This window comes from Cajanus cajan, chromosome 8 (genome assembly GCF_000230855.2).
Source record: "Cajanus cajan strain Asha chromosome 8, NIPB_CcT2T_4, whole genome shotgun sequence".
NCBI lineage: Eukaryota > Viridiplantae > Streptophyta > Magnoliopsida > Fabales > Fabaceae > Cajanus > Cajanus cajan.
In genome coordinates, this window is record NC_138524.1 from 19,722,790 (window position 1) to 19,744,345 (window position 21,556).

General features: G+C 32.2%; 2 protein-coding genes across 2 annotated transcripts; one reads left to right on the forward strand and one right to left on the reverse strand.

Moving 5' to 3' along the window:
• Positions 1-4,010: 4,010 nt before the first annotated feature.
• LOC109792077 (putative 2' cyclic ADP-D-ribose synthase BdTIR) lies at positions 4,011-9,027 on the reverse strand. The gene is made up of 3 exons (XM_020351463.2): positions 7,636-9,027; positions 5,855-6,178; positions 4,011-4,389 (listed from the first exon to the last, which is right to left on the reverse strand). The coding sequence occupies exons 1-3, from the start codon at positions 7,812-7,814 to the stop codon at positions 4,281-4,283; spliced, it is 612 nt and encodes a 203-aa protein (XP_020207052.2). The 5' UTR covers positions 7,815-9,027; the 3' UTR covers positions 4,011-4,280.
• Positions 9,028-10,635: 1,608 nt separating this feature from the next.
• On the forward strand, positions 10,636-19,137 carry LOC145950724 (uncharacterized). The gene is made up of 3 exons (XM_083062402.1): positions 10,636-11,058; positions 12,054-13,850; positions 18,787-19,137. Exons 2-3 carry the CDS (start codon positions 12,809-12,811, stop codon positions 18,822-18,824), a joined length of 1,080 nt encoding a protein of 359 aa, XP_082918528.1. The 5' UTR covers positions 10,636-11,058; positions 12,054-12,808; the 3' UTR covers positions 18,825-19,137.
• Positions 19,138-21,556: the final 2,419 nt, after the last annotated feature.

Genomic DNA, 21,556 nt, shown 5'->3' on the forward strand with positions numbered 1-21,556 from the left:
GATGAGAAGTATAAGCAAGGCTTAGCCATAATGTCAATATGATATGTAAGGAATTGATGTGCAATTATGGATGTGTAATGTAATGATCTGATAATACATTGAGTCTTGATTGACATGCATCATATGCATATTTATTTTAGATGGGTACGATATGCAATAAGTGTTACATTTTGGAGTGATATTTCAAAAAGATTAATTTGTTTATTTAATTATAGTTTAGAAAAATATTTTAAATTAAGTTTTTTTATTAAAAAAATTCTTAGATTTAGTCTTGTTGACTTAATTTTTTAGACTAAATCTTATCTCATATTTTCACTTGATCTTCAAGAGTTGATCGCATTTTTATCCTATAACTTGGTTAAAGGTGATTTTGAGAAACAAATCTCTTCATTATAAATATAACAAATATAAAGTTTTGAGAGACTCTCCCACATATCTTCTTTTTATCACTATATATTTCATGGGATATTTTCACTTAAAGCACGCTAATTTTGTTACCCCAATTATTATTAGGAATGACTATTATATCATAGGAGGTTTATGCATCATGCGGATAACTTTTTAAGGACAATACATCACATGTCTCAAGTTAATTACTTTTATAATCGTAAAAGTTTCATATAAGAAAGCATATGATTAAAAAAGATTAATCATGAAGATGAACAACAACATACAACAATAGACCGATAGAAAAATACCCCTTATATATTAAATCCTTTAACTATTTTATTTTCAAGACATCATTGAACCTCTTAAAACCTATGCAAACATACTTTTTATCCCTCATCATATGCCATTTTAAACCAATTAGTATGAACCAAAAATTAATTAATCAATGAATTTTTTTTTCCACATAACATATATAAAATGCAAGACAAAAGCAATAAACGTATATGGACAAATTTGATATATATGTTTTATGTTCATTTTAATTATTTTCTTCATACGTATTATTTTTTTAACAACAAAGAAACATCTTATATAATAAAATGGCACAAGGGGTACCAATCCCATATACAAGTTTAAAGGGGGAGGACATAACAAAATTGGGTCTAATTTGAATTATCCAAATTAGTTTCCAACTCAGAAGTCTAAAATCTAATATTTACATACAAGAATACTATAATGACTCAACAAAACCCCGTCAAAGAGCTTAGGAAATGATGCAAAGTCCAGGATTGACTTGCCATTAGTTGAATGAATAGTTGAAAGGGTTATTTAGATAGATAAGCTAAGATCATGAGTAAAACAGTTTGCTGTAGTAGCCGATTTTCGTCGAAGTTCTCACCCTCAAACACACGTCTGTTTCTAGCTCTCCAAGTGCACCATAATATTGTAGTCCGTATAACATGCCATTGATCAACCATATTTCTAGATAATAATATATTTGGATGAGCGAAGAAGTTGCCTTCAACTGAACTAAATAGAGGAGTCGAGCTATTCAACCACCACAACCATTTTTTCACTAGTACAAAAATCACTTTTAAAATCGGGGTTTTAAAATCGGTCATAATTAAGATAGCCGATTTTAAAAGTGACTTGGTGGAAATTTTGTAAATAATGACATTACTTTTTTAAATTGGCTACCTTATGATCGATTTTAAAGGTCTCTGATGTTACTTTTAAAATCGGCTCTTTAAGAGCCGATTTTAAAAGTGCTACTTTTAACATCGACTCTCAAATAGCCGATTTTAAAAGTGCTACTTTAACATTGACTATTTAAAAACCGATTTTGTATGTAGTTTTTAAAATCGACTCTTAAATAGTCGATTTTAAAAGTTCTACTTTTAAAATTGGCTATCTAAGAACCGATTTAAAAACTACATACAAAATCGGTTCATAGATAGCCGATGTTAAAAATGTCAGAACTTACCTAAAATCTACAGTCCAATTCTCCCTTTCCCTCCATTCTCTAATCTTTGGCTCCATATGTTCTTTAGATTAAGTCTACGGTTCATATATTCTTTCTTTTACTCTCTCGGGTTCCCATCTAAAGTCTCCAGCTTCTCATTTTCTTGGAAGAATACAATATCAAGGTAACATTCTATTTCTCATGTCTCTTATTTCGTTGTTGCTGGGTGAATTTGTTCTGCAAGCAGAGCGGGCCATTCTTCAAGCAAAATGGGCCGTTCTGCAAACAAAACAGCCCGTTCTGCTTGAACGGGTCGTTCTGAGGCCGTTCCAGAATCAGGACAAGAACAAATACAACACTCCAAAATACCGCTTTATTGTTCGATTTGTATCCTTTTGTTATTGATCTGTTAATTATTCCATGAAGAGATGGATTTATGTGCTTAAAATGTGTTCACATCGAATCAAGGATTGAGGTTATTTTCATGAAATTTATCTGTGTGTTGATCTTAACCTGGTTACTAGACCAACAAGGACATCATTGCACAAATAGTATCTGCTAGCATTGCTGGTGATATTGTTCTTGCTGTGGCATATGCACATGAGTTGCCACGTTATAGTCTTGAAGTAGGCCTTACAAATTATGCTGCAGGTTCTTTGTTTATGAGGTTTGCTGGCTTTGATAAGGATAAGAAGGAGCTTGGTCCTGAGGTTCATCGCAAATATATCTTTGGAGGACATGTTGCTTCCTATATGAAGGCATGAGTGAAGATTTTATTTAGTACCTATCTGTTGAATTGTTTAATGCAATATTTGGAGTTTCCAGTCATTTGTCTGACAACCTGTTCTTTGTTTTCTGTAGACGCTGATGGAAGATGAACCAGAGAAATACCAGTCACACTTCAATGAATATATCAGTGAATATTTGGAGTTATGTTTATAGTTTTACTCATTTTGTAGTTTAGGATGCATAATAGTTTGTAAGTTATTTTGATTATATATATGGTTGACATTTACCAACTCTTGTCATTTGTATATAATTTGGTCCATTAAAAATATATGAATTGTCTGGTATTTTATTAATTTGCAGGTTTTGTTCAGGGATCCTCCTAAAACAAGTCAAATATTTTAAAAAAATTAACCACTTTTAACATCGGTCAAGCATGACCGATTTTAAAAGTTAAACTTTTAACATCGGTCAATGACCGATTTTAAAAGTCTCACTTTTTAAAATCGACTCTTATAAAATCGGTCAAAGAACCAATTTTAAAAGTCAAAAATGACCAATTTAAAAAGTGTTTTTTCTACTAGTGTTTCTAGATCGAGTCAATGCAACTGCAATAGAATAATGTGTTCTGCCAACTCGAATTTCACATTGTATGATGGGTAGATTGCTTGATCTCCCAAATCCAACGCCTTTCTCCTCAACAAGTTTTCTTTTGTAGGCAAAGCACCCATAAACAACCTCTAAATGAAACATTTAACTTTGGCTGGAACTTTTATGTCCCAAGCTACAGCGGCAACACTTGGAAACTGTGATAAAGAACCAAGGTCCAACAAAAACTGATACCTAGATCTTACTAAGAAGCACCCCAAGCTATCAAGTGTCCAAATCCTTGAGTCTTGTACACCCTCTCTTGGTACTCCTGCCTCCACTAGACTCATGAACTGTTGAACATCATTCAATTCCCAAGCAAACCAAGCTCTTCTCCACTCTAATCTCCAATGCCAACTTCCCCTTCTCCAATAACCCATATCCGCCACCACATTCAACTTTTGCAGTGAATTAAAGAAAATCCTTGGAAATCTATTCACTAGAGGCCTCGCCACAGCCCATGCGTCAAACTAGAACCGGATTCGGTCACCCACTCCCAACCTCCATGTCAATGAATTCATGAACCAAGAGTCACCAATGTCCTCACCGGAAGCCTTCAACACATCACCCCACCACAAAGAATCTGATCTTCCTCTCTGTCGAGTGTTGTGCATGATGCTATCCCCATACTTAAATAATAGAATTCAGCTCCACATTGACTCAGGTTGCTGAAAAAGTCCCCGGTATATTGAACATTTTCTATATGATGAGTTGTAATCACTAAACAAATTGATCGAAACACATAGGAAAAATCAAAATGAAAATCTGACGTCACCAACATCAAGAAGAAGAAAGTCACCAACATCAAGAAGAAGAAAGGTAGAAGTCAACGAGAACAAGATGCCACACCTTTTCCTTTATATGTACAGTACTCGCCTCTTTATATGTACAGCTTCTTATAAATTAACTCAATCAATTGACAAATTATAATTAAAATTAATTATTAGGTATTTATGTACTTATTTATGTACAATAAGGGTCTTGAACTTATCATACAGATATTAAGGAAGAATTACAATCAGCAAGTGGCAGTTAGTTTTTCTTTTCTGGAAATTTAGCTAATTGGCAAATATGAATGCTGCATCTGCACCTCTTCATCCTCAAGCTCTATCAAGCTCTCGATTATGATATCAGAAGCACTAGTCACAATACTCGAGAAGTTCCTACAATTTACAAGAAAAACTAAATGTATACATGTAACCATCTTTAACCTTACCAAAATTCGACTTGTATGCAAATTTTTCCAAGTTTTCAAATGAAGAAATGAAACAATTAATATAATGAACCAAATTTTTTTTTAAAGATAATATAATGAAGTTAATGCCTAAACTCTTGTCTTTTTTTTTTTCTGCTATAGATTAAGATATATATATATATATATATATATATATATATATAATTCATCTCCCCACTCTTACACAAAATTGTCTTAATCTCTATAATATATAAAATTTTGATTTAAAATAACCTGTACTCATTTTACCCTTTGAATTAAAAGAAACGGTCAATGATTTTTCCCTGTTGAAAAGAAAAAAAAATATTCGTTATCCATTTATCTATATCTAAAATTTTAAATATTAAAAAATTAACTATTCTTACAAACTCAAAATTTAAACTCGAAATCTTAATATTTGAATACTAAATACTATATTAGTTACTACTGTCGGCGGTGGATACTCCAGGGACGAACCAAAAAAAAAAATATTATATTAGTTGATTCAACAAATAATAGTGATTCTTAAACACTTTTAAACAAATATAGAAACATAAAGTATCTCAATCTCAATAGTAATAATAAAGGGAATTATTTCATTTGGTATTCACGAATTATGTACCCATTTTATTTATTATTAAAAAAAACAGTCATAAAACTGTCATAAATATAAAAATAACAAAAATTGGTATAAAAAATTATTTATTTTCTCCCAGAAGCATGTAGTGTTTTTTTTCCTACTCATCATTATAATCAGAATAAACTTGGCATAAGGAATGAAGGTTCAAAATAAGATGTCTGATACATAGCTTTTCCAAACAAATAAACCAAATATATATATTCAAGACATATAAGACAAATGTTAAAGATCAATGTGAAAGAATACAACAAAAATTAACGAGTAGGATTGACGTGGACGATGATAATAACAAAAAATATTTTAGAAATAGCCATATATACTCTAAATATTTATATATTATGATTTATATTGTTTTAAATGTTTCTTTAAATTAGTTCTTTTATTTTTTTGGAAAAATATACGTTACTAAATTATTGACTCTGATTGTGGATGCATTGCAGTTGCGGAGATCACATACAATATTTGATGTTGCAGACACAATTATGGTTATTAAAAAAAAAAAAAAAAACTTGTCTTAAGATGGGTATTTTTTTAACTTATATTTAGATAAAAAGTAATTTCATTTACAATACTGTGACTATGGTTGGTTCAACATATTTTTTACATATATCTAAGATCAAATACAAAATTTTTTGTTAAATAAATCTTCTACATAACGTATGAATGCAAGATATCTAACCACAATTTAAAATTATGGAATGACTAATTAATTGGTCCTATGCAAGAAAAATGATGCAAGTGCAAAAAATAAAGAATTATATATGTGAGATGATACCCTTGTGAAGAATTGAAGGTGAGTCCAACGGTGTACTTTGCTTCCTCAATAGCCAATTTGAAACGGCGTTGGTCGTGGAGGGTCCATTTTGTATTGTTGATGACACGTAATTGAGATGGCTTAATGTCCACAAAGATGGGTATCACCTTCTTCCTGCACTCCATCAGAAGGGACAACTCGTGAAGGCAAAAGTAGGACTCACAATAGCGTGGTGATATCACAGCCAACCCAATCTTGCACTCCACGATTGCACTCTTTATTTTATCAAACAGTTTGTCACCTGCCTTCATAGTCTTGTTGTCCAAGAATGGGTGAAACCCTAGTCTGCAAACACGTGTGAAATCAATTCATGTATTTCTTTTTTTATCCATCGATTGGAATTACGAGAAATTATTATACTTGGACCATCTCATACCTAACTAGTGTATATGACGTGTGATCAAATTTTATAATTAAATCTTTTTCTTAGATTGAAAAACTCAAGTGCAATAATATAGTGATTAGTTAAGATTATGGGTATTTAGTAGTCTTAAATTACCTAATAATTTATCCCAAATTATAATGTTTATAATAAGATTCAAACTAGCTATTATATTACTTCAATCACTTACCATTTAAACATTTGTAAATGGAAAGAAAAAGATTGAAAGATAGAATAGCTGTTTATAGAGATGTAACACAGGTAGATGATGATACTCAAAGTGAAAAAGAAAGAGAAAATGTAATTTTATATATTATGTATTGTATTAAACTATTTAATAGGTGATAAAGATGAATGATAATATAATAATAGTGTAAAGAAATTTTACATAATCATTCAATCACAATCAATCATAATGATGCATTTGTATGATTTTTAAATCATATCTTTTTTATCGATTACATGTATAAATTTTTTTTATATGAACAGTGTATCATTATTAAATTCTAAATATTATGATGTTATATAGAAAAAGATATAGAACGAAATAATATATACACTTGGATATACGAGTTTTTTTAAGGATCATCACTCTTAAACATTTTTTTCTTTTTGAAGAGCAACTTTTAAACATTTTTTTTTCATAATGTATGGATACTACAAGTTGATACCTTAAGAAAGAAAGAGAGAAGAGCAGGTGCGATAGTTTTTAATAAGTTTAGGTAATATATAATATAAATAAATAAAAGTGCCAAAATTGTATTGCTAGCTGGCACTCTTCTACAAGGGAGAGAGAGAGAGAGAATAGGTATTAATAAAATGTTTGCGATGTTGAAGTATATATCTGCCAATAATTACCTTTTTAATCTCTTTAATATGACTTCCTTCGATAATAATAGTTAAAAAAAATATTGATTTTAATAATCATAAATTTTAAAAATAATCTCTATGCCACTTAATGGTGATATCAGATATGTCATGTACATGGCATAATTAGGAACACGTTACTCACCATCCTTGATGGTGACAGTGATGTTTTAAAAAATTGAAATTTACAAAGACAAAAACAAAAACTTAAAAGATCAAAATCATATAAAATTATACTTACTAAAATTAAAAGCATATTTTCGTTCAAAAACAAATTATAATATACATAATTATATTAAAAATTACAACACTGCAAAATTATTTAATATAAAAACTAGAACTTACAAATATATAACTTTAAAAAAGAAAATGAGGAAGAAGGGTCCTCCATAAAACAAGGTATAGTTGGTGTAACAGAGATTAATTAAAAGCATAGTATTACAAAAAAATGTCATAAATAATACAAGTATATATGAATTAAATCCATCCATGCCTGCGAAGATGATCATAAATAGGAGCAGCTAGAGTTGTTTTTGTATCCAAGCTTCTGTGGTTTATGAACACGTCACAGGGATCCACAACAACAGGTTTTGGCACCACTTGATTCATTTGTGTTTGCATTTGATGGCTGATAAACCTAGATTGGATGTTCATCGACAAGGAACGTTGCATGATGCTATGCTATGTTACTGCTATTGCTTTCTTCCAATAATTATATTTATGACTTTTTATATTTGCTGCTCTTTCTTTTGTCTTTTTTATACAAGGAGAAGCGTAAAAGAGTTAGGTAGTGTTGAGTTCCTTTTATAGACTTGCTAAATGAATTTTTTATTCTCTTTCTTCCCTTTGGCAATTTCGTATTGTGTTCTTCCTGTGGAATATGGTTCTATCTTGGTGGATATATTATATAATTTTGATTGAAAGCCAGAATGTTCATGGAAAAAGCTTTGGCGATCAATCCTTTAATAATGTGTAGATTTTGGGTACATGGTAAAATGAATCGAATTTGAAAAGTTTTTTAATCTGGTACTTATAAGGCTTGTCTTGCAACACAAGGATTAATTTACATTATTAGAAATTTTCTTATTACATGTGATTTTTTATGCGAATTTTATATAAAAATTCGCAATAAACATTATTTTTACGAATTTTTCTGTAAAATTTTATCTCTAACAATACCTTCGTGGATAATATGTTTTTGTGAATTTTAAAATTCGTAAGAAGTTTTCTTGCAGAATTTTTTGCAAAAAAATTCGTAGGGAAGTTTTCTATGAAAAAAAATTGTAATAAAGTATCCTGCCAATTTTTCGCGAGAAATTCTGCAGGAAAAGTTTTTACGAAAAAATCAAAGAAATTACTACAACTTCCACGTCTCCACCATGTGATACATAACCTTTTAAATTCTTAGATTATAAATTATAAGTCTAGCACTCAACCATACAAATCAACTTTTAAGGTAAGTGTTACCCCAATTTAAATACTCTTTAACTATTTTATTTTTGATCGATGTGGAACTTGAAGTTTTCTTCAAATATTAATTAGATCATGTCTTTAGAAAAATGATTAATTCATTATATTGACAACACAATTATATTATTATAAATTATTTTAACTCATAAAATATTTAATATTCTAAAAATATAGTTTTTTATTAAATAATTTTATTTTAAAAATTATCATTAAATTAAAACTCATCATCATTAATTTATACATTTATTAAGATAAATATTTAATTTCTAAATATTTTAAATTAAAATTAAGTTTTATGAAATATTTATAAATAATTTAGTAAAATAATATTTTATTAAGTAAATACTTTTAATTTTAAAATTTTATAAATTATCATTAAATTAAAACTCATTATCATTAATTTATCATATTTATAAAATTTTATATATTTAATTTAATTAAAAATAAAATTAATTATAATGATATATTTATAAATAATTTGGTAAAATAAAAATTTTTAATTAAAAATCTTTTAGTTATTAAACTTATAAATTTAAACATTTTTTTATTTTTCTGCAGATTAATATTGGCAACAAAATCTGCAAGAAAAGTTACTTGAAAATTTTTTCTACCATTTAGTAAACAATACTTGCGAATTTATTTTTACAAAAAAATCTGCAAGAAACAAAATAAAACTCTTACAAAATTTTTTGCAAATATTTTACTATGAAATTTTTTTTCTAAAATCATTAAAATTGTAGCAAAATTTGCAAAAATTTCTTGTACATTATTTTTCATAAAAAAAATTGTAAGAAATATCTGTAAATTATTTTTTACAAATAAATTCATAAAAAGATTGTGAAATTATTATTGCAAAAAAATTTGCAAAAAAATTCTACGAATATATTTTTTTGTAGAAAATTCGCAAAAAAATGACATTTTTCTAATAGTGTTAGTACTTATTCGATTTCTATTTATATTAAAATAATATTTGATCAATAAAAATCACTTTTTACGAATATAGCTGAATTGTTGATTGTCAACTTTAAAATACTACGTAGATTAAATCCGTGAAGAAAAAAAGATAATTGGATTGATTCATTTAATTTTGGGTTGGGTTATAGTTGAAATTTTTAACTTATTTTAAAAATAGGTTTAATTCCATTAGTGTATCACTAAGTGTGTAAATCAATTGGTACAAAATTGTTTTAACTTTAAAGTAAGTTCAACACAACCTAATCCTAATTCATTTTTGATTCATGCTTTAAATAAAGAATTATAACTGAAAATATCACTTTATTCCTAAAGGATTGATTCGATAGAAAAAAAATTATATTTTCTTATCAAATTAAATAAAAATAAAAAATTTGATTTGATTAGGTTAATTCATTTTGTCATCTCTAAACTTTGCAACTGAATATTCCTTATAGATTCAATGTTGAGTAAGAAAACCATTCAAACACGGTGAGGATTTCTATTTCTTTGTTATGTGGACATGACCCATAAACACATTCTTACAAGTTAAAGTTGATCGTTTGAACCAAAAAAAAAAAAAACACTTATCCGATTATGCGTTGAACAGTTATAATAATTAAGAGAATGACAAAATAAAGCATTTAAGTGATTAAGTAGTGCACCTTTCCTTCATTTTATGCTCAATTTCTAAGTTTTTTTCCTTTTGGGTTTGACCATTTAACCTTTGGTGAATAGCACATAAAGAATACACCTTAAATATTAGTCAATCCCCATATCAGCTCATTGGCTTGCGCCGGCATATAAGGATTAGAGAAGACAACCTAAGAGCTTCTTTTAACTCTTTTATTTATTCATTTATAGTCATTATATAAGTTTCATTATCCCAAATTCATCAAAGAAACCTAGCAATATCAAAATATGGCTTCATTGTAACACCCAAATTTTTATTATTATTTTAATGGCATTTTCGTAATTTTAATAAAGTTATAGGGGTATTTTGGGATCTGGAACGGGTCGTTCCAAAAGTGGAACGGGCCGTTCCAAATGTTGAAAATGTGATGTTTTTGTAGTCCCAGAACGGCCTTGGAACGGGCCGTTCCGGTATGGAGAACGGGCCGTTCCGGAAGGAGAACGGGCCGTTCTTCTGAGATTGAGAACGGGCCGTTCTGATTTCAGAACGGGCCGTTCTGGTTTTTTGGGAACGGGCCGTTTCGATTTTGGAACGGGCCGTTCCAGTTACAAATTTTGCCCAGATTTGAAGGATCCGGAACGGGCCGTTCCGAAATCAGTACGGGCCGTTCCGGGTGCGTCAGATTGCCTATAAATAGGGGCAGGGGGGTGAAATTTTTTATACAGAGGAAGAAAGTGAAATTTTAGAGAGAGAAAGAGAAGAGAGAGAGAGAGAGAGAAAGAAAGAGAAAGAAAGAGAGAGAGAAAGGAAGAGGGAATCCAGAGGAGGAGGCTCTGCCTAAGTTCAGCTCCGCTTATCCAGGTAAGGGGGGGAGTGAGAACCTCGCTCAGGGGTGTAGGGATAATTGTTGGATAGTTGTTTGTCGGATTGGCCCCCAATCCTTTGTCGTTATTCTGTTTAATTTCTATTTACTCTACTTTGCTTTTTTGTTGGAGGTGCCGTTGTTCTGTCTAAATTTCTATTTACTCTACTTTGCTTTTTGTTGAAGGTGCCGTTGTTCTGTCCGATTTTCTATTTATTCTACTTTGTTTTTGTTGAAAGTGCCGTTGTTCTGTCTGATTTTCTATTTACTCTACCTTGTTCTTTGTTGAAAGTAATAAATGAATATGAAATTAATGTTAATAATAAATGAGTTTTAATATGAATAAGAATGCTCTCTGGATCTCTGTGAATACCTATGCGGACCTTAAGAGGAGTATTGATGACATGACCATGTGAAATATGGACAAATGACATGAGACCTAAGAATTGACTATTGAGACAAACTATGATTATGAGACTATGACAAATGAGGACATGATGTACTAAATGAAATCATGTAAAAAGTTAAATATTGAGTCAATGAGATTATGATGGTATGACATGCATCATACGCATATATTATTCCAGGTGTGCCGCTGAGGCCGCATACCAGTGATGTAACATGCTAACAAGGTGTATCTTAGGGTCACCAGTGATGTAACTTGTAACCAGGTGTACCTTAGGGTCACCAGTGATGTAACCAGGTGTACCTTTGGGTCACCAGTGATGTAACCAGGTGTGCCTTAGGGTCACCAGTGATGATATGTGAAACTTCCTTATGGCGCCACATGCATGCATTTATAAGTCAAGATCATGACATCATTGCATGATAAATGAATATATATGTGATATTGATGATGTATGTGTATTATTTATAAGTGACTTATATTTGTTGTGTGTGTGAGTGCTATCTAGCCTTTATTTCTGCACCTGAAACTGAGTGAGATGTTTCTCACTCCCTTGTTGTTTTTGTATATGTTTAAATTATGTTGCAGGTGATCAGCATCATGAGGATGTTGGTGATGAGGCTTAAAGGCTTCAATTGGGCATGCTCTGATAGGATGTGACATCGGGGCATAGTTATTTTTAGTTTAATATGTTATTGTTTTAATAACTTTAGTTTCTCTTCTTTGTAATTTCTAACGAAGAGATAACGTAGATAAAGTTTATAATTCAAGGAAATTGTATGTTAAGAATTGTAATTTGAACGTTCTTGATAAAAGACCAGAATGAATATCTTTGTTATATTTTATTACATGATTTGGAAAATATAAATTGATTCCTAACTAGGAGGCACTGCCACCTTTACTGGAGTTAATTTATATTTCCTTTATTATTATTTGTATATATATGATTTCTTGTTTTACACTAAATTGTATTGAAAATCTTAACTTCTTTTCTTTTATAATTTTTACATTAGAGTTATGATTTATGAGTTACGAATGTGAATCTTCTACCTTGTTATATTTGAAATATTTGTCAACTATGAAAGATTTTATTTACCCAAAAAGAAGATAAGAAATATTTTATTGTTACATTTGTTGTATATTAATAACGGGGTAGAGGGTGTCACATTTAGTGGTATCAGAGCAGGTCGATCTAATCGACCGTGAGTTATGAGTTTACTATGCTTATTTGGTTTACTATGTTTATTTGGTACATGAATGATGGACTGAATTGATTGTAAAACTTGTTGGTATGATAGTATGATGATTGATTATGTTTATTGATTGTATTATTTTCTTAGACTATGGCTGGTAGAAATGATCGTGCGATTGCCGATGCTCTTCAAGCATTAGCACAAGCTATGAATAATAACAATAGGACTGAGGTCGCTCCTAACTGGTTGGAGCAATTTCAACGAAATCACCCACCTACCTTTAAAGGAGGATATGACCCAGATGCTGCTATGAATTGGCTAACAGAAATAGAAAAAATTTTCAATGTTATGGATTGTCCCATCGCTCAGAAGGTGAAGTTGGCCACATTCATGTTGACTGCTGATGCTCACTTTTGGTGGGAAGGAGCACTTCGGAGGATGATTGATGGAGGGGTGCACTTGAATTGGGACAACTTCAAGAAGGTCTTTCTTGAGAAGTATTTCCCGGATGATGTGAGAAGTCGGAAAGAAATGGAATTCCTTGAGCTGAATCAAGGGAACGACACAGTGGCTGTGTATGCTGCCAAATTTGATGCTTTGGTTCGTTATTGCACACACTACCATGGTGAGGGTGGTGAAAGAGCTAAATGCATAAAATTTGTAAATGGTCTGCGTCCGGAAGTAAAAACTGCAATTAACTATCAGGAGATATATCACTTTCCCACTCTGGTCAACAAGTGCAGCATTTATGATCATGACAACCGTGCTCGTGCTGCTTTTTATAAAGGAGTTGGAGGTCCTATCCGTGCTGTGAGTTCTAGTACTTCGGGAAGGAGTAAGCCTTACTTCGCTTCTAATAGATTTCAAGGGAGTAAAGCTGCTGCTAATAAAAGTAAGTTGCTTACTAGAGGATCCACTGTTAGTGCTACTGGAAGTGTTGGAGGGTCTGTGTCCACTCCTTCAGTAAGATGCTGGAAGTGTGGACTTGTTGGTCATAATCAGTCTGAGTGTCGTGACAGGGAAGTTACCTGCTTCAACTGCAATGGTAAAGGTCACATCAGTACCCAATGTCCTGAATCACAAAGAACACGTGTTATGGGATCGGGTTCGCAAACTGAGCGTCCAAAGACTGTGGGGAGAGTATTTGCTCTTAGTGGGGCTGAAGCTTCTCGGTCAGAAAATTTGATACAAGGTACTTGTTTCAGAGCTGAGACTCCTTTTGTTGTACTATTTGATTCTGGTGCAACTCATTCCTTTATTTCTGTCTCTTGTGTCCAAAAATTGAATTTGCCTGTGTCTTTGTTAGATTTTGATTTAGTTGTGGAAACCCCTACTAATGGTCCTGTGACTACATCCCTAGTGTGTTTGAAATGTCCTTTGACAGTTTCTGATAAGCAGTTTCTAGTTGACTTAATTTGTTTGCCTCTTAGTCAATTAGATGTAATTCTTGGTATGGATTGGTTATCTTCTCACCATGTCCTTTTAAACTGCTTTGAGAAATCTATTTCCTTTGGTGAATGTAAGAGTACGGAATTTCTTAGTGCTGCTGACATTAAAACTTGTTTAAAAGACAATGAAAAAGTGTACATGATCTTAGCTTCTTTAACACTTGAGACTGATAGTAAGCTAGATGAGATTCCCTTAGTGAGAGAATTTCCAGAAGTATTTCCTAAGGATATGTCTAGTTTACCACCTGAGAGAGAGATTGAGTTTAGCATAGACTTAGTACCAGGTACCCCACCTATATCTATAGCACCCTATAGGATGTCCCCTACAGAGTTAGTTGAGCTTAAGAAACAAATAGAGGAATTACAAGGAAAACAATTCATTAGGCCTAGTGTCTCGCCTTGGGGAGCGCCTGTTTTGTTGGTTAAGAAGAAAGATGGGAGCATGAGGTTGTGCGTAGACTATAGGCAACTGAATAAAGTGACCATTAAGAATAAGTATCCTTTGCCTAGGATAGATGACCTTATGGATCAACTAGTTGGAGCTTGTGTGTTCAGTAAGATAGATTTAAGGTCAGGATACCATCAGATTAGAGTGAGAGCTGAGGATGTTCCTAAGACTGCCTTTAGAACCCGCTATGGGCACTATGAGTATTTAGTTATGCCTTTTGGTGTGACTAATGCACCTGGTGTTTTTATGGACTACATGAATAGGATCTTTCACCCTTACTTGGATAGATTTGTAGTGGTCTTCATAGATGATATCCTAGTGTATTCCAAGACTAGGGAAGAGCATGTTGAGCACCTTAGGATCGTTCTTCAAACCCTTAAGGAGAAACAGTTGTATGCTAAATTGTCAAAATGTGAATTTTGGTTGGATAGTGTGAACTTTCTAGGACATGTGATATCCAAGGGTGGAATAGCTGTAGATCCTGCTAAGGTAGAAGCTGTGTTAGAGTGGAGAACACCTAAATCAGTATTTGAGATTAGGAGTTTCCTAGGACTAGCTGGTTATTACAGAAGGTTCATAGAGAATTTCTCTAGGCTAGCTCTTCCTTTGACTAAGCTGACGAAGAAAGACCAACCTTTTGTGTGGGATTCTAAGTGTGAGGAAAGTTTTCAAGAACTTAAGAGGAGATTAACTAGTGCTCCTGTGTTAGTATTACCTGATCCTAGTAAGACTTTTGAGGTATTTTGTGATGCTTCTAAATTGGGTTTAGGAGGAGTGCTTATGCAGGAGGGTAAGGTAGTAGCCTATGCTTCAAGACAACTTAAAATTCATGAGCAAAACTATCCTACCCATGACCTTGAGTTAGCTGCAATAGTTTTTGTGCTCAAGTTGTGGAGACATTACTTGTTTGGGTCTAGATTTGAGGTTTTTAGTGACCATAAAAGCCTTAAGTACTTGTTTGACCAAAAGGAATTGAATATGAGGCAGAGGAGATGGTTAGAGTTTCTTAAGGATTATGACTTTCAATTGAATTATCACCCTGGCAAGGCTAATGTTGTAGCTGATGCTTTGAGTAGAAAATCTTTGAGAATGTCTTCCTTGATGATTAGGGAATTGCAATTGATTGAGGAATTTAGGGATATGAGCTTAGGGTGTGAGTTGACCTCTAAGAGTATTAAGTTGGGAGCTTTAAGAGTGACTAATAGCTTGATAGATGAGATTAGAGAAGGTCAGAAGATGGATCCTTTCTTATTGAGTCGGGTAGAGAAGTTGAATCAAGCTGTGAAAAGTGAGTTTAGAATTGGAGTGGATGGAGTTTTAAGATTTAAGGATAGGTTGTGCATTCCTAGTGTGCCAGAACTTAAGAGAGCAATCCTGGAAGAAGGTCATAAGAGTATCCTTAGTATCCATCCAGGAGCCACTAAGATGTACCAAGACCTTAAGAAGATGTTTTGGTGGCCTAAGATGAAGAGGGAAGTGGAGGAATTTGTGTATGCTTGCTTAGTATGTCAGAAAGCTAAGGTAGAACACCAAAAACCTTCAGGTTTGATGCAACCTTTAGATGTGCCTGTGTGGAAGTGGGATAGCATCTCTATGGATTTTGTAGTTGGGTTACCTAAGACTGTGAAGAACTTGGATGCTATATGGGTCATTGTGGATAGATTGACTAAGTCTGCCCATTTTATTCCCATTAATATTAGGTACTCTTTGGAGAGGTTAACCAAGTTGTACATCAGTGAGATCGTGAGGTTGCATGGAGTTCCTACTAGTATTGTGTCTGATAGAGATCCTAGGTTCACCTCTAGATTTTGGGAGAGTTTGCATAAGGCTTTAGGCACTAAGCTTAGATTGAGTTCAGCTTACCATCCCCAAACAGATGGCCAAACTGAGAGAACCATACAATCTTTGGAAGACTTGTTGAGGGCTTGCATCTTAGAACGTGGGGGTAGTTGGGATAGTTTCCTACCTTTGATAGAATTTACCTACAATAATAGCTACCATTCTAGTATTGGGATGGCACCATATGAGGCTCTGTATGGTAGGAGATGTAGAACACCTTTATGTTGGGTAGAACCTGGAGAGAATGTCATGTTAGGACCTGAGATAGTTCAACAAACTACTGAACAGGTTAAGATGATCCAAGAGAAGATGAGAGCAACCCAGAGTAGGCAAAAGAGTTATAATGACAAGAGGAGAAAAGACCTTAAGTTTAAAGAAGGTGATCATGTATTCCTTAAAGTCACTCCTTGGACAGGAGTAGGCAGAGCACTGAAATCCCGTAAGCTTACTCCACGTTTCATTGGTCCTTATCAAATTCTTAAAAGAATCGGTGAAGTGGCCTATCAAATTGCTTTGCCTCCATCTCTTTCAAATCTCCATAGTGTCTTTCATGTTTCCCAACTCAGAAAGTATGTCCATGATCCTTCCCATATCATTGAGTCTGACAACATTCAGTTGAAGGATAATCTTACTTATGAAACGGTTCCTCTAAGGATTGATGACAAGAGAGTGAAACAACTAAGAGGAAAGGAAATCCCTTTGGTTAAGGTCGTTTGGGGAGGAAATATTGAAGAAAGTGCTACATGGGAATTAGAAAGCAAGATGCGAGAAGCTCATCCATTTCTGTTTTCAGGTAAATTTCGGGGACGAAATTTCTAAAAGGAGGGGAGAATTGTAACACCCAAATTTTTATTATTATTTTAATGGCATTTTCGTAATTTTAATAAAGTTATAGGGGTATTTTGGGTTCTGGAACGGGCCGTTCCAAAAGTGGAACGGGCCGTTCCAAATGTTGAAAATGTGAGGTTTTTGTAGTCCCAGAACGGCCTTGGAACGGGCCGTTCCGGTATGGAGAACGGGCCGTTCCGGAAGGAGAACGGGCCGTTCTTCTGAGATTGAGAACGGGCCGTTCTGATTTCAGAACGGGCCGTTCTGGTTTTTTGGGAACGGGCCGTTTCGATTTTGGAACGGGCCGTTCCAGTTACAAATTTTGCCCAGATTTGAAGGATCCGGAACGGGCCGTTCCGAAATCAGTACGGGCCGTTCCGGGTGCGTCAGATTGCCTATAAATAGGGGCAGGGGGGTGAAATTTTTTATACAGAGGAAGAAAGTGAAATTTTAGAGAGAGAAAGAGAAGAGAGAGAGAGAGAGAGAGAAAGAAAGAGAAAGAAAGAGAGAGAGAAAGGAAGAGGGAATCCAAAGGAGGAGGCTCTGCCTAAGTTCAGCTCCGCTTATCCAGGTAAGGGGGGAGTGAGAACCTCGCTCAGGGGTGTAGGGATAATTGTTGGATAGTTGTTTGTCGGATTGGCCCCCAATCCTTTGTCGTTATTCTGTTTAATTTCTATTTACTCTACTTTGCTTTTTTGTTGGAGGTGCCGTTGTTCTGTCTAAATTTCTATTTACTCTACTTTGCTTTTTGTTGAAGGTGCCGTTGTTCTGTCCGATTTTCTATTTATTCTACTTTGTTTTTGTTGAAAGTGCCGTTGTTCTGTCTGATTTTCTATTTACTCTACCTTGTTCTTTGTTGAAAGTAATAAATGAATATGAAATTAATGTTAATAATAAATGAGTTTTAATATGAATAAGAATGCTCTCTGGATCTCTGTGAATACCTATGCGGACCTTAAGAGGAGTATTGATGACATGACCATGTGAAATATGGACAAATGACATGAGACCTAAGAATTGACTATTGAGACAAACTATGATTATGAGACTATGACAAATGAGGACATGATGTACTAAATGAAATCATGTAAAAAGTTAAATATTGAGTCAATGAGATTATGATGGTATGACATGCATCATACGCATATATTATTCCAGGTGTGCCGCTGAGGCCGCATACCAGTGATGTAACATGCTAACAAGGTGTATCTTAGGGTCACCAGTGATGTAACTTGTAACCAGGTGTACCTTAGGGTCACCAGTGATGTAACCAGGTGTACCTTTGGGTCACCAGTGATGTAACCAGGTGTGCCTTAGGGTCACCAGTGATGATATGTGAAACTTCCTTATGGCGCCACATGCATGCATTTATAAGTCAAGATCATGACATCATTGCATGATAAATGAATATATATGTGATATTGATGATGTATGTGTATTATTTATAAGTGACTTATATTTGTTGTGTGTGTGAGTGCTATCTAGCCTTTATTTCTGCACCTGAAACTGAGTGAGATGTTTCTCACTCCCTTGTTGTTTTTGTATATGTTTAAATTATGTTGCAGGTGATCAGCATCATGAGGATGTTGGTGATGAGGCTTAAAGGCTTCAATTGGGCATGCTCTGATAGGATGTGACATCGGGGCATAGTTATTTTAGTTTAATATGTTATTGTTTTTATAACTTTAGTTTCTCTTCTTTTGTAATTTCTAACGAAGAAATAACGTAGATAACATATATAATTCAAGGAAAATATATGTTAAGAATTGTAATTTGAACGTTCTTGATAAAAGACCAAGATGTACATTTTTGTTATATTTTTTATTATATGATTTGGGAGTATAAATTAATTCCTAACCAGGAGGCACTGCCACCTTTACTGGAGTTAATTTATATTTCCTTTATTATTATTTGTATATATATGATTTCTTGTTTTACACTAAAATGTATTGAAAATCTTAACTTCTTTTCTTTTATAATTTTTACACTAGAGTTATGATTTATGAGTTACGAATGTGAATCTTCTACCTTGTTATATTTGAAATATTTGTCAACTATGAAAGATTTTATTTACCCAAAAAGAAGATAAGAAATATTTTATTGTTACATTTGTTGTATATTAATAACGGGGTAGAGGGTGTCACATTCATCAATTATATATATATATATATATCAAGTCTATAAATTTAATAGATTAATTGTGTAAATTTAAAAATTATTTAATATTTTATTTCATTAATTCAAATTAATAGATTCAAATTGATGAATAGTTAACCACTAGGGTTAGCCTAGTGGTTAGGTGGGTAAAGATTGGGGTAGTTAGATGCATGAGAACCTAGATTCAGTTCTCATTTCGACCATCTTTATAATTTTTCTTATCTTTACCAAAAAATTGATGAATAGTTAAAAAAATATGATATACATTGATTTGAATCAATATAATAAAGTATTATATGATTTTTAAATTTTTTTAAAATTTGTATGTTTAATCTATGCATTAAAATTTTTTAATTCAATTATTAAATTGTTAAAATTTGATATTGAACATGAGTTATTAAGTCAAGTAAGTTTACTAAAATTTATTCTTGAAATAAGTGAATATTTTTTTCTCTTTATTTTTATCTATCTATCTATATATGTGTGTGAATGATAAGTAATATCATTAATTTTTTAATAATTATTATATATGTTAAAAATTATATAAAAGATGAGTTTAATAATGGTATACAAATAATATAAAATAATTTAATACCCTCATCCAATATGATAATATATAACTATTTATGACTCTTTACTTATTTATTATAAGAGTTAAAAACTTATCATAAATAATTATTTATGATTGGATAACAATAGTATAAAATTATTTCACATTGTGAGTGTACAATACTTATTTTCTCATATAAGATTACATATGAATGGGCAATACAACTCAATTATAAGTAGATGTATAAGTATTGTAATTTTTTTAATATTAAGTTTGATTTTTAATAAATATATACACGTGTATATATATATATATATTTATTTATTTATTTATTTATTTATTGTAGATAGATAGATAGATAAAGAATTATATTATTTGATTTTGTAAAAAAAATTACGGTAATTGTATAGAAAATTTAAACTCGTTTCTGTTTGTCTTCATCAATAGTCAGGCAACTTCATGGAAAATTATCACAATTATTTTTGGACAAAGAAAGTCAGACAGATAGAGAGACCATTTAAGTGCAGGATCTTGTACTCAGATGCTGATACCATGGAAATATTTAATTATTTTTTAATTAGACTTAGTTTAGTTTCAACTTAATTAAGCTGGACTACGCGTTTTGTGAAACTTTGTTTGACTATTACCATTTCGTTTTTTCTCTATTTTTGTCACCTTCAGGTCCTTCACATTAATTTCCTTTATATGTCCATACATGAAACTTTACTTTAATATACGACAATTAGTCACGCAAATAAACCTCAAATTCCCACTAACTTTGAAGCACATTCTCTACTGAAATCCTAGATTCGGTTATAATCTTAATTTTATAGTGCCTACTATGTAATTAATTATGAATTAATTTCTTGGAATAAAACAAATTAAGAAAACTTTACTAGTATATCATCGTATTGGCATCTAGTAGTGGTAATTAACAGTAAAGAAACAACCGAAAAGTGTAACGAGGACTTAATTAATTTCTTAATTGGCTCGATCTCATCTAAATCCTACGTGCCATGTAAATTCAACAACCATATTATATGGGAAAAGTAATTCAAAGGTACATATATTGATTTGTTTGTGCTATTTTGGTTGTGTACTCTCTAGGTAGTGGTAGCTAACAATTAAATACTTAATGACACGTGTTATGCCACGTGTCATGCTATCATGTCACGTGACATAATATCATAATACGTGGCATGATGACATGACATGTGGCATGGTAGCATAACATGTAACATGGTAGCATGACATATGTCATGTCATCATGCCACGTGTCATGATAAGTGTCAGATCTGTTAAGTATTTAAATAGAGAAAACGGAAGGTCAAACATTGAGATACATTTTAAAGATGTGGGACTAAATTGATTCAATTAATTAAAGTGAGACTAAATTGACACTAATAAATAATATAAGGGACGAAAAATGTATTTTTGCCTATAAAATAAGAAAACTTTATACTTCAATTACCTTATTATAATTTTTCTTATTATATATGACTTTTCATGCGAATTTTGCATAAAAAAATTATAGAAAACATTGTTTCTACAAATATTTTTGCAAAATTTTATCTTCAGGTAATACATTCGTGGATAATATATTTTTGCGAATTTTTAAAATTTGCAAG

Bases quoted from the DNA above. Each gene is read 5' to 3' on its own strand.
- LOC145950724 (XM_083062402.1), top strand. From the start codon at position 12,809: ATGGCTGGTAGAAATGATCGTGCGATTGCCGATGCTCTTCAAGCATTA. The intron at 13,851-18,786 runs GTACTTGTTTCA...ATTATGTTGCAG, and splicing joins GTCAGAAAATTTGATACAAG to GTGATCAGCATCATGAGGAT.
- LOC109792077 (XM_020351463.2), bottom strand. From the start codon at position 7,814: ATGCAACGTTCCTTGTCGATGAACATCCAATCTAGGTTTATCAGCCAT. The intron at 6,179-7,635 runs GCATGGATGGAT...ACGTGTTTGCAG, and splicing joins ATTTATGATCATCTTCGCAG to ACTAGGGTTTCACCCATTCT. The intron at 4,390-5,854 runs GTATCATCTCAC...TGTAAATTGTAG, and splicing joins ACCTTCAATTCTTCACAAGG to GAACTTCTCGAGTATTGTGA.